The 14,489-nt window shown below is 38.5% G+C and overlaps 2 protein-coding genes across 4 annotated transcripts in view; one reads left to right on the top strand and one right to left on the bottom strand.

Annotated features, from left to right (window-relative positions):
- Window positions 1-1,188, bottom strand: part of IFT56 (intraflagellar transport 56) — a 116,728-nt gene extending 115,540 nt beyond the window's left edge. Inside the window, exon 1 of one of the 3 annotated variants that reach the window (XM_075182888.1) lies at window positions 1,055-1,188. Coding sequence is in view for 2 of the 3 variants with exons in the window: in XM_075182887.1 (XP_075038988.1) it covers window positions 691-693 (3 nt within the window). In the remaining variant the exon portion in view is untranslated. Of the gene's footprint in view, window positions 1-690; window positions 984-1,054 lie in introns of those variants that run through there. The other 2 variants (XM_075182887.1, XM_075182889.1) reach the window with 2 other exon arrangements.
- Window positions 1,189-1,202: 14 nt separating this feature from the next.
- Window positions 1,203-4,379, top strand: SHLD2 (shieldin complex subunit 2). Its single transcript, XM_075182886.1, has one exon. It carries the CDS (start codon window positions 1,203-1,205, stop codon window positions 3,597-3,599), a length of 2,397 nt encoding a protein of 798 aa, XP_075038987.1. The 3' UTR covers window positions 3,600-4,379.
- The last annotated feature ends 10,110 nt before the right edge of the window (window positions 4,380-14,489 follow it).

Raw genomic sequence — 14,489 nt, 5'->3', positions numbered from 1 at the left:
TACTAAACTGAGATTTATGTACAATTATGTGTTCTCAATAGTACATCGCTCTCTAAAACAACTCCCAATTTCTTTTCCATGTTGTGCAAAGTTTTTATTAATATTATTCTTGACTTAAGAGGACACAGGGAAACTGACAGCGTCACAACAGTCAAAATCAAACTCTCCACCCTCATTTGCACAAAAACCCCCCAAAACAAAACAAAACATAAAGCGCTCAAGTGTGTTTATATATATATATATATATATATATATATATATATATATATATATATATATATATATATATATATATATATATATATAAATCTACATACAAACACACACACAGACTAGTCAAAGTGGATATGTATTCAGTGGGATGCCGCCACTTCTACTGACTTCATTCCAAACCTATAAAATTACATTCACTGCCATTCCCATCACATTTTGCATACTGCGGACTCTTTTGGCACACACATAATATATATATATATATATATATATATATACACACACACATGAATACACACACACACACACACACACACACACCCCTGTACCGCCACTTCTCCTACTGCTTTGATTGTAAAACTATCAAATTCATTCAGTAATTTACTACATACTATACTGTGTAGGGTACGTTAAGCCAGTATTTGTCAGCATAAGATGCTTTACAGAACTTAATTATCAAATTCCTACAATTCTCACCATCTTCCTCTCCAACAGCGGAACCAGATACTAAAACACTTAACTGCCGCTGTTGCTCTTGTCCGTACAGCCAGTTAAGCACCACAACCGACTCCGTTTCCCTAGCAACAGTCAGGGACTTACTGCGCAAGCGCTGCGCACTCTCCGTGCAGGCGATCGGCGGTTGCCGTAAAGAAACAATATACCGGGTAGTTACGACTTGTTCTGTACATCACAGCGATGTACAATCTTTGACTGCAACATTGGTGATGTATTGGAACAATTTTAAATTGTCTTACGTTTTATTTCCTGAATTAAATATGGTAGATAACTGTTTCCGGTTTCTTGTTATGGTTGGTCTAGGAAACGAGGCGTGAATACCTACCGCGTTACTGGAACGCAATTGCTTTTTGTGCAGATTCCGGAAATTGCGACTTATAGGAAACGTCAAGTTGAAGCATGTGATGTACGGTCAGTGCTGTTATGGTGTGAGATGAAATAAGTAAGATATTCAAGAAGACACCTTAAAAGCGATGTGTAGTAAAGGTGCAATTCACATTTTCATCGGTGCTCCGAATATATCACCAGCTCTGGCATGGGGATCAGACAAACATCCTTCGGATGGCCAAAAAACAAAGTGGGAAGAAACCACTTTTACTTGCAGTGAGCAAGGTGCATATCTCCAAAACGCCAGCAACAGCAAACGGACAGCGCATCATGAGTTACTTGAAGGTACTCTATATAGAAAACAGCATTACCAAACGTCTTTTTGTTATGATCGATCTGCACTACAAAATGTTACTTCTAAATACAAAAGTAAGTTGGTGCAGAAAATGGATTCTGATATAAAAGGGATCGTTTCGAATTTGGTTTCTAGTACAAACAGTTGTAATATAACGCCAAGTTTCCATAAACATACTGGAGACACCAGTGATGTTCTTCATGCCTGCTTGGATGCATCACACCTAGAAGATCATAATGATGTGAAAACAAATACTAATATTGTAATGTCTGCTGAAACAGAGTTCCTTACAGTTTTGACATCTAGCCAGGTTGCTGTACAAGGTCATGTGAACATTTTTGATCAAGATGTATTTGTTGCACACAATGAAACAAAAACTGTTAGTACTGACAGACAAGACAACTCGGCAAGTTCGCTAAAGGTTACTTTAAGTGATAAAACTACAGCAGAATCTGCATCTAACGATGTTATGCAGGACTATTTTGCTTGCTCTCTTGAACTTTTTACTCAGATATCTGACCATGGGTCCAACAATCAAGTATCAACATTCCATCAATCTGATAAGTGTCAGGTAAACGTGGAAGGCCTAGAAAAAGACACTGCCAGTGTTATTGAACTAAGTAACCATCTCGGTAGTGCTAGCTGCAAAAGGAAAAAAGTGATCACTACTTCCTTCTCTCCTGTTAAAAATTATCTAAAGTTTAAAAAACCTAAAAAATCCACCTCATCAGTAAAATGTCCTACAAAATGGTTTGATGAGCATAGAGAGAAAACTCCTGTAATATCATTGACCCTTCTTAGACAATGTTCAGACAAAACCAGAGAGTACAATATTTTGGCTGTTGTAATGCACCCATGTTATGTAAAAGAAATTCTGGTAAAAAGTGGACCAAATGTCGGCTCTTGTTTTCCATTAGCAACAATTATTGTTTTGGACCATTCAGAGGCTGAACGTAAAGTGCTTATGTGGAGGACTGCTGCATTTTGGAGTTTAGCCTTATTCCCTGGGGACATCATAATGCTAACAAATCTGAAAGTTTTTGAAGATAGGTGGAATGAAAACGCCTTCCTACAGTCTACTTTTAGGAGTAAATTGATAAATCTTGGAGGCTGTTCTACTCTTCTTCCAGAAGAAAGTTCAAACATGGTTGATTATTCCATTCTAAAGGAATTAATGGACTACATTCATATTAAGCATTATTACTTAAGAGAACTGCCTCCACGACAGCCACAGAAACTGGACAGCATACAATATGTGAGAATTGCTCAGCTACAACCAGAATTGCTAGTGCATTCAATTTTAAAAGTGAAAAGTATTTCCATTCTAAAGGAGAGCACATATCAGTTCAAGGGGTTGCAGCAAAATAAAATAATTTTGACTGTTGAAGAGGTCAAAGAACAAACGGGTACCTTAATACTGTGGGGAGCAAGCATTTCTTGGTGTGATCATATCCGCTGCAAACGAGATCACATCTGGGTTTTTAAATACTTATTCTCACAGAAGAATTTATTTTCTGGAGATATTGAGTTACACACTACACCATGGTCATCCTGTGAATGCTTGTTTGATGATGACAAAAGAGCTATAGATTTTCAGAAGCAGTACATTGAAAATGTATCGCCAACAAAGCAGTTGAGCCTTAAGGCCATCATTGAAGATCAGTATTCAGGTGAAATCCAGGTTAAAGCCAGCATTTCAGAATTGGAATTTCATATTCCAGGTAATAAGAAAATCTTCATAACCTATGAGACTTCCATTACAGATATTCTAATGTCTCTGTCTGCAATTATATATTTGGGATGTGAAAAATGCAAAACAGAGCTAGAAATCGATGAGAACCATGTGTATGAACAGTGCTTCATCTGTTTACCCTTCAACCAAGTTAGAACTTTCTACAGGCCAGCATTAATGACTATTATGAGTGAGGACTCTAGTGTATGTGTACATGTTCCATCAGATATTCTTGAGAAAATCTTTTTAAATATATCTCCTAACTTATTGCACATACCTGCAGCCAGCTTTACAGATGTAACATATGGCGCTGTCGTCGCAGATCTGTGCCATTCTCTTTTAGCAGAAACCAGAGAATCCTATTTATTCCTCATAAGAAGTCACTTTTTGCTTGATGAAAACAGCATACCATTAGAGCAGGAATTTCATGTGTTGGATTTTCATCTTGATGTTTGACTTTTAATGTAAACTACATGAAATTGACAATCACCAGTGGCCTACATACTTTAAACAACATTTGGAAATTGTAGAGATAAATGGTGGTTTTTTTTCCTAAAAAGGGTATATTGTAAAATTATCTGATAACTAAATTATATGAAACATCATATGGCATTTGTATATAGAGACTAGGGAGTATATTTACTAAATTGCGGGTTTGAAAAAGTGGAGATGTTGCCTATAGTAACCAATCAGATTCTAGTTATCATTTATTTTATACATTCTACAAATTGACAGCTAGAATCTGGTTGCTATTGGCAACATCTCCACTTTTTCAAACCCGCTGTTTAGTAAATAGACCCCTAGGGTTTGAAATGTGGTCATAGAGTTTTAAACTACCATCATTTTTATGCTTGATTTTTCAGATGTTTATTGTTTTGATCCACCTTTTTAATATAAACAGAAATATGCAGTTGCATGACATCAATCAATTACATGCAATCAGCACAATTTAAATAAGAAAAAATACAAATATACTGGGCCCTAAATAACCTTTAAAATACATCCAGTGTCCTCAAACTTGCGGATGATAACATTTGGCCCATAAGACTGTCATATATAACATTCAGCTATTATGGCTGTGATACATTATTTTCAGATCTATGTATTTTGATGAATTCTATTTATGAATTATTAGACAAATAACTCCAATTAGTGTATACAATGAATGTTTTATACATTTTGTTTAATTGTCATTGTAATTATTGTTTTATGATTAAATACAGATACATTTATTTATCTATGTTCAGTTCTTATATTTGTTTGGCAATCTAAATAAGAAACAAGTTATATGCCAGGTAGTAAATTGCACATTCTAATAGTCTTTCTTGAGCAACCTGTGATTCAATGTAGTACACTAGTTTTTTTATGGTCTTTACAAGTATATCTAAGGAATTACACTGCATGAGAAATAAATATAAAAACTTGAACTTCATAATGAACATGGGACAACACAGCCTGAGGAAATGAAACCTTATCATATTTGGGAGAAACATTGAAATCTTCAGAGGGATTGTATTAGTACACCCAATGATTTCAAACCGTTTACAATAACCAAACCTCAGCTCTTTTGGAAGTAGAGTCAAACTAGCCTCTCTGTAGAAATATGTGAGTCTATCTATAGACTGTAGCAATCTATATATTGTTGGAAGAGGAGCGCTATACTCTGTCTCCTGTGTGCTTCAATCCCTGCTTGTTTAGGACGATGAAGTGGGGCATGACGCCTAGCATCCTAAATGTGGTACTGCGCATGCACGGAATGCGCAAACTGGAACTTTGGGTTTCGCTCCGAGGCTTTAGTTCAGGCACTGAGGGAAATAGATGCAGCAGCAAATAGCTGCATAGTTCTTCATATAAAGTTCCCCAAAAGCTCTCATACAGTGACCAGAGGCTCCGTGATAGTATTAGGAGAGTCTTCCCACAATATATAAACTTCTGCACGGACGTGCACAGTGTTACAGAGATACAGTGCATATAAGAACCTGGCTGCATATATGTGTATGCAAGTGTATAAGGATACCGCCATATTCAAGACTGCATAATACTGTATACCTGCCTGCTGATACAACTGCTGTACTGCATACCAACTGTGAGTACTGGCATATAATCAAGTGTTGTTACCAAGTTCAATACACAGCAACTTGTTTAAGTTAAAAGCGTTTGTGGCTTCACATCCATCTAACACCGCTGACACCTTTCACAGCACCAAAGGTATAACCAATATATATTTTGATTGTAGCAAAGTATTTAGGGTCATCATATCACTAAGTTATTATACAAAAGTAGTTTTTATATTGATGCAAAGGTAAGCATTTCTTAAGCAGTTATTTTTTTTAAGCAGATTCACAGCAGTGTCCTATCCGCAACGTAGGAAACAATACAGTATAACGATAGACCTACAAAACCACCAAAACTTGAATAGACTTGTATACAACCATAGCATACCACAGGTGAAAGTTTTACTACCTAGTTTGACAAAAGAACTACTTTCACCAAGTACAATGCTGATCAATGCAACATGTTTTTCATCAGCCCAAGTTACTGGCTTCTTCAAGGATACTTGAAACTTAAAGATTTTACTAGTCTATCAAAACACTTCGTTTAATTTGATGATGACATTTAATAATGCTTAGGTGAATCATGTGACCAAAGGCAACAAATAGTATATCTGGCCAATTTTTTTTATTCCCAGCATAGTAAATCTAGTCGCGTGACAACAGGCTTCAATACACTGGGGCTAATGGATGTACGCCAGTTTGTGTCACATAAAATATGCAAATTGGTTCTGTGCATGCCCACACAACTGAAACTTGCAACTTGAGAGGCGGAATGGAGGAGTAGTGGTCTAACATAGACTGAGTACAGTAAAGGTGTGTTTCTATAACTAGTCGCCAGCACTAACCTGTGTTCTCCCCAGAAAATGTTGCCAGCCGGGTGGTATCAAGAAGTAGCCAGGCGGGGGCCTTCGCAATAATTAAATGCTGAAATCCTGACCTTGTCTTGATTTAACCTAGAGATTAACATTTTATACATTAATTCTTCTCTTCTTCTTAGAGGCCCAGACATCTGCAGCTTTTTCATAATCAAAGTTTGTAGGATCTTCTCCCTTTAGTGAAATTAGCATCAGATTATTTAGTGTGCTCTGTTTCATGCAATTCCTTAATCAGGTTTTAATTTGTTTTAGAGTAGAACATACTCTTTCACACAGATACACATTTATCTGTACTTACTGGTATGGTTAGTTCAATAGTAGCTAGTTTTGTTAATTCTGGAAATGAATCTGTGAGCTCATTTGTTGTTGAAAATATATGCAGTATTTGTTTTGAATGTCGATTTTTGTAAGACTCTAACTCAAACAATTTGGATGCACCTGCCCATTCTAGTTTACAATTTTCATAGTTTAAGATTGCAGGACTTCCATTTTTAGAATAATGCTCAAAAATAATATCACAAGCCTCATTTGGATCATTGCTGTCTGTATTGAAAATTCTTGGAAAAAAAAGATGTTTGGCATATCTGGAAATCTTGCTTCTAGGTCATTAATAACTGTGTCTGTGTATTTACCATAGATATTCGTCTTAAAAGCAGTAGCAATAGCATCAGAACAATTTATGTGCAGGTCTGACCATTCACCACCAAGATGGAGATTTTTAACATAAGTAGCAGGTGTGTGTTTCAATTTCATAATGGATAGTTTTGTAGATTCTAAGATGGGGTCTATTTCTGTTAAATTGACATCTTGCCTTTTGCCATAATTTAGATAATTTAGACAAATGAGACAGCACATCTGAAAGCATCATAAGTTGAGCTGTGAAATTGTATGTTCTCATATATTTGCTTAAACATTCAGCTGTGATGTCATTTTGTTCTGTGGCCTCTCTTTTCAGTGCAGCAATGACACCCGTCAAGCATTCTCTTAAGGACTGTACTGCAGAGTCAACAGACAGCCACCTAGTGTCACTAGCCATTTTAAGTTTAATCTGAGGACTGTTATGTATATTCTGGATTTCAGTCAAACCAGTCATTCTAACTGGGGAATTTTGAAAAAATAACAAGATATCATTACATTTGTTACAATAACAAGATATCATTACATTTTACTAAATAAGGCACCTCAGAAGCTGCTTGGGCATTAGCAAGAGCCAGGCTGTGGTTTATACAATGACAGTTGACCATTACTCCTCCTGTTTCACCTCTGAATAGTTTTACTATTCATTTGTGCTTCCCAATCATGGCAGCTGCTCCATCGGAGCCTAGACCCACTCGTTAGATTTATTTTTTTCAACCCTTGTCGGGGTACCGAGGCTTGGTGCACCTATTAGCAATCTCTGATAACCTGATTTCCTTTTAGCATATTTCAGTCGACTGGAGAGGATGTTAATGAAACAAACAAGTTGTAGTTTCAGAATCAGCTCTGAGGGTATTCTCAGGCTGGTCTTTTATTCATACCTAAAGCTCGAGCATTAACTGGTTAACAACCAGTACATATAAGGACAAATCTTTCTTTTGGAACAGTAAGTACATATAAGGAAATCTCTTTAGCTCAGCAAATATTTCTTTGCAACAATAAATACATATAAGGCAATATCCTTTGTCCAACCAGTACATATAAGGACAGATCTTTCTTTGGAACAGTAAGTACATATAAGGAAATCTTTTTAGCTCAGCAAATATTTCTTTGCAACAATAAATAGATATAAGGCAATATCCTTTGTCCAGTACTACATAAGGTCTTCCAGGCCTTTTGTTTTTAGTCTTGCATCCTGGTATTTTCTGTTCCATGTGTGGCAAGAGCCCGCTACTGCTGAAGCACACGCGAACAACTTCTTTTTATGCAGCTTTATTGTCAGGATATAAAAATGTATTTGACACCATATGAATTTCACAGGAATTCTGGAGACCCTACACGCTAGCTAGACATAGACCAGCTCTCTAAGGACCAGCCAGCTTCCCCAGCGTTGTCTCAGTGAACAAATGACAAAAGCAAGCTTTTATACATGATACTCCTCCACCAGCCTTAGCTTGATGGGCAGGTGACACACCCACCTTCCCTTTAAGAGGAAACTCCCATTAGTGGTTCTGTTTGCACTAACAGACACACCCTGGGGTAAATGTATTAACATGCGGGTCCTTCAACACCTGCGAGTTCAGCGTCTTCGGCAATTAAATTTAAAGCGGCGCTGCCTTGTAAAGGGAAACTTCCCTTTACAATGCAGCGCCGCTTTCAATTTAATCGCCGAAGACGCTGAACTCGCGGGTGTTGAAGGACCCGCATGTTAATACATTTACCCCCCTGTCTGTTTGCTGAGAGGAAGGAGCTGTCAAACCATGTGAGTTAACCAAACTTAAACTATTGTTTGTCATACATAAGTCTTTACCTGGTTTATCTTCAATCTAGATGCATTACTGCACAACTGTTTTACTCTGCATGCTTTCTCTGCATCTTGTCAGATAAATGCCTCCTTTTGTTACACATGGGAAACACTTGTTTTTCTTCAAGGGCGTAGTTCTCATATTTGTAGTAATAGTTTTCTAAGGTATTTCACACATATATTTGTACCTTTAATAACTATTCATTGTTTTATACTCTCACACCCTATATTGGCCATTATTTCAATTATTTTGTCATGGTTGCAGTTTTGGCATCAATGATACTACATGTTGATATTAAACTAACAGTATTCTTTTTTAAGTTGATAAACTTACTTAATGTATATAATAATCTGCTTCAAAACTGAGATGTCTGTCATTTCATCTGATAAAACACTGAAGTAATCTGTGAAACGCAAATCTTTTACTAATTCACATCTTATTTGTGAAGCTAAGATGTCAAGAAATTCTTGCATTATGCTTTCTGAAGTGTAATATGCATTCTTTCCAATATCAAGATGCTTTAAGTATGTACAACCCATAGCATTGCAGTGCTCAAGCAAATTTCCATACAATGTTCAGTAATGGCCAAACGGTTTGAGAATGACATATGTGTTGGTTTTCACAAAGTTTGCTGCTTCAGTGTTATTAGACCTTTTTGTCAGATGTTGCTATGGTATACTGAAGTAAAATTACAAGCATTTCATAAGTGTCAAAAGCTTTTATTGACAATTAAGTTTATGCAAAGAGTCAATATTTCCAGTGTTGATCCTTTTCCATAAAACAAGTAAGATGGCAGATTCAAATCTGTTAAGTTGCTCTTCCAGAGATTTTGCTTCTCCTCGAGCATTCGCAGGTTGTTTTTCTGAATTCTTCAATTCATTGAGTGCATCACCAACATGCTTGTAGCCTCGTCTTAATGCTTTTGTAGCATCAGCACGAGCTGACCATCTTGTGCTTGACAATCTCTTTATGGAAAGATGTCCAGATGCTTTGCTGAGATGATTAGTGAGTATTTCCCATCGATGAGTTGATGAAGAAAAAAAGGTGTAAAGGCACTCTAAGAAATTAAAGAACGACACAGCTGTTACACAAGAATCAGCAGCACATGCTCCAACTAGATTTAGTGAGTGAGTAGAACAAGGTACATACAGTGCTAAAGTATTTATTGCACAAATTCTTGCTTGCAAGCCATTGTATATGCCAGACATATTGCTGGCATTGTCATAGCTTTGACCTCGACAGTTGCAAATGTCAATATCTTTATCAGAAAGCACTGATAGTAATGTGCTTTCAAGGTGCTCTCCAGTATGGGAATGTATTGGCACAAATCCTAGAAATCGCTCCACTGGTCCATCCTTGTTCACATATCTCACAACTATTGCTATTTGATCAACATGACTTAGATCTGGAGTGGAGTCCACAATAACCGAAAAATATTTAGCCTTTTTGAGTTCATGGACTATTGTATGTAAAACTTTAGCTCCCATAAGCTCAATAAATTCTTCAACTGTGGTGGAGGACATGTAATTGCTTACTCCACTTCCTGCTCCTCCATATTGCTGTGAAAAGTAGATTGACATATTGATTGGTGATTCTATATAGCCAAATTATAGTCCATTTTGTATGCTTAGTTTAAAATATACATTTTATGCTTAAAATATATTCTGCAAATATGTAACAGCTTTTTGCAAAAGAAATACCTGACATTTACAAAAATGTCATGATGTTGAAAACAAAGGGAGTACCTTAACAAAACTACTATTTCAGTCATTTTGACATCTGGATATCACGGGTCAGTAAACCTCAGAGAAGGTAAAAGTCTCCATCAAATAATTAATGAACCAGAGCCAGACAGATTCTTCTGTCCCTATTCAATTCACTACACAGAGTTAGTGGACCACCTGATTGACGCATGTGAAGCAGAACTAATATAACGTTGTGCGACAGTTTTATATGGATTTATAACTAAAAGTAATTAGAGGATAAAAATTGTAACCCATTCTTCAATAATTAATACATAACAGAAGTGTTGATTGCCTATAACAAAACTCTTTTTAAAGGAATAGGGAAAGTATTAATAAGTTGAGAAAGGATAGAATGGGAGCCTCTAACGGCAAGGGTGGATGCACCCCTGTCGAAATAGTCAAGGAAAAGGTTGGTCCACATGCAGTGAAGGGAATAGTAACGATACTTAAACGAGGAGGATTTCCCCCAGAAGGAGGATTTAATTCTACAAAATGGAAAAACTTTAGAAAATGTAACTTTGGTTAAAAAGAAAAAATAAAGGAGATTTAGTTCATATTTGGGTAATGGCCAGTGAGAAGTGGGAAGAGGAGCTTAGAAAGAAAAAAAACAGGACGAAGAGGCAAACCAAATGACTGTCTAGCTACGTCCTCAATCACTAATGATTATAGACCCCCTCCGTATCAAGAGGCAGTTACTGTTGACCAGCCAAATTGACCCACCAGCTGTGCCTCCGTTAACCAGATATCCAATCATAATGACATGTCCAAAATGCACAAGTCAAATGGACCAAGAAGGATAATGCCCCGCATGCCCTATAAACCCCCCGCGTATGTTAACCAGACTAGATTATAACCCAAAAGGATTAAAGGAAGAAACAAGGGCAGAAACCCGGAGAAAAGGCAACCCCACAGATATAACAACAGCGGGGATACAAACCATGTTTTATGCACAAGATAATACAGGCACCCTTCAAATGTATCCAGTACGTACATTTGCCTATGCCAACCCCCGCGGAGGGCAATTGGTGGATGCAAACGACCCAGGGGTATTTCATCCACACACACCCTTTTCAGTTATGGAAGTCAATGCAATCTTGAAAGACTGTCCAGACCCCTACAAATCCCCTGGCCAGTTCGGGACTTATATGCAAACTATGTGTACCTTACATGCTGCTGCTTGGCTAGATATGTCACAAATCTGTAAAAACAAACTTACACTGGGAGACCTAAGAGCCATTGAGAACATGGGACTACATGCTGTAACCGAGTATCATGGGGAAATTTGTTGCGGTAAACGAAAATGAAAAAAAGACAGAAAACAGTGGAGTCCAATTCGTTAACCGCCTACGCAGATGGTGTCATGAAAAAAAATTAGACACCCTGAAGATGTGGGTCCGCAGTGAGACAGACCCTTTAGAGACTACTACTATAAGATAGTCACCCAGATACGTAACAAAGGGATGGACCGTGAAGCTGCGGTTGGACTATGAATGGTCAAGAAAACGGCACTAGAAGGCATGCGATCACTGATAAAACAAAAACTAATGATGAGTACTCCAGCCTACAAGACCACACCTGTGGATCAGTTGTTGGAAATAGTGAAAGCCCTTGAAGATTAAGAAAAGGAAAGAAAAGCAGCCAAACCTAAACAAGTGTATGTGGTGACCGAAACAAAGAAAAAGTATACACCACGAGAAGAAACAAGGAGATTCGTAAGTCCAACCTCTGGATAGTGTTTTTGGTGCCAGAAAACTGGTCACATGAAGAGGGACTGTCGTCAGTATAAAAAGTGGCAAGAGAAGAAAAAGGAGACCACACAACCAACTGAACATAACGGTTCCGACTGAAGGTTGGGCGCCCTGGTAGAAGAAATATATATCTTCCCTCCACAACAAAACCGGAGTGAAGAATTCATGAATATCACTTTACCAGGAGGGGAGGAAATTTCCTGTTTGCTCGATACTGGGGCGAGGCAATCAGTGATTCGAAAAGAAGAAATGCCACCATGTCTCATGACCAACGAACCAGTAATAGCCAAAGGACTTACAGGGGAAGAAGTTTCCCTGAGAAAAACAAAAAAGATCAATGTGCAAGTACAAGGACACCCACAACAAGTGCCAATTGAATTTCTGGTTTCACCCACTTGTCCGGTAAATCTTCTAGGATCAGATCTCCTGCAGAAGCTAAAAGCAAGTATTTTGTACAGGGGGGACAAAGTGATATTTCAAACAGCATTACACCCCCAAGAGTATGACCAGGTGCAGGCAGCTATCAAGATCTTCCTCCTAGAAAAACCAGAGAGCAAGGAGACCTTTGAGTCTTGGGAACATTTGGGGATCCCGGATAAACTCTGGGCGAAGGGAAAGGATGATGTGGGAAGGATGAATGTCCAGCCAGCACAACTCACAGTCAAACCAAACACAGTACCAGTAACGACACAACAGTATTCATTGAGCAAGGAACAGACAAAAGCGGTAGGGGTACAGGTGCATAATCTGGAACAAAAGGGAATTGTTAGGAAATGTAAATCACCCTATAACAGTCCATTATTCCCAGTCTGGAAGAGACCCACACCTGACTCAGATGGGAGCCCAACTTTGCACATGGTTCATGACCTGAGGGAAATCAACAAAAGGTTGGTGGTCCCTACTCCAATTGTCCCAAATCCACATACCCTCCTAAATGGCATAGATCCCTGAGCAAAGTGGTTCTCAGTCATAGACTTAGCCAATGCATTTTTCTCTGTACCAATCACAGAAGATTCTCAGTTGTTACTTGCATTTACCCATGATGGACAACAATACTGCTGGACAAGATTACCTCAGGGTGGGGCAACGTCCCCTTCAGAATTCACTGAAGCAATGTCAGGAATACTAAAAATATGGGGACCCATCTACCCCCAAGATACACAGCTACTGCAGTATGTAGATGACCTACTGATTGCCACCACTTCCAAACAGAAGTGTGAAGAAGAAACTATATCACTTCTCAAGTTTCTAGCAGAAGAAGATTGTAGGGTATCCCAAAGTAAACTACAATATGTCAAGGAAAAGGTCATCTTTTTGGGATATTGCATCTCACAAGGAACAAGACATCTTACAACGGAAAGAATAAGGGCAATACTAGAAGCCCCTTTCCCAAAGACTTTGAAAGAAAAAAGGGCATTTCTGGGCCTGACATCATACGTGAGGGATTGGATACTGGGGGCATCACCCCTAATGCAGCCCTTGTATGATGCTACCAAGAAAACGGCAGGTAATACCCCAGGAGAACTACAAGCACAACAGGAAGCAGTGGACAAAATTAAGGAAGCTGTGTGCTCAGCCCCAGCACTAGGACTACCGGATTATGACAAATCCTTCACACTGTTTTGCCATGAGAAAAAGGGACATGCCATGGGGGTACTTACACAAGAACACAGTAAAAAACAAAGACCAGTTGCATATTACTCCACAACATTAGATGGAGTTATGAAGGGTTCTCCATCCTGCATAAGGTCAGTGGCGGCTGCGGAAACATTGAAGGATAAATGCGCTGATGTAGTACTGGATCATGCATTGACAATCCAGGTACCCCATGCAGTAACTGAAATACTGCAGCAAGCATCTACAAGGCACCTCAGCACTGCCAGACTCACTAAGTATGAGGTAGCCTTATTATCTGCAAGCAACGTCACCATCAAGAGATGCACAGTACTGAACCCTACCACTCTATTGGCAACCGAAGATGAACCGGACGGTTCAAAAGGAGGGAAGGAAGGAAGCGAAAAAGGGGAACAACATGAAGCACCTCACGATTGTATATCAATGATGGAACAAGAAATAAAACCAGACTGGGAGATAGAAGAGAACCCAATAGCTAATCCAGATTTTTTATTTTTCACGGATGGATCCAGCTATTATGAGAACGGGACTAAACATGCAGGCTATACAGTGGTTTCCCCAAAAGAAGTCATGGAAGCAGAACCTCTCCCAGCAGGAACTTCAGTGCAAGCAGCAGAACTAATGGCACTCATAAGAGCCCTAGAAATGGCTGAAGGACAGACCGTGAACATTTACACAGATTCCCGCTATGCATGGGGAGTGGCACATGACTATGCATCAATCTGGAAGCAAAGACACTTCCTCACAGCAACGGGAAAACCCATAAAAAATGGAGAGCTGATACAAAGACTGACAAGGGCACTACGTCTACCAAAACAGATAGCAGTGATAAAGACAAAAGCTCACAC

Source organism: Mixophyes fleayi, chromosome 8 (genome assembly GCF_038048845.1).
Source record: "Mixophyes fleayi isolate aMixFle1 chromosome 8, aMixFle1.hap1, whole genome shotgun sequence".
Lineage (NCBI taxonomy): Eukaryota > Metazoa > Chordata > Amphibia > Anura > Limnodynastidae > Mixophyes > Mixophyes fleayi.
This window is presented reverse-complemented; position numbering and strand designations above follow the sequence as displayed.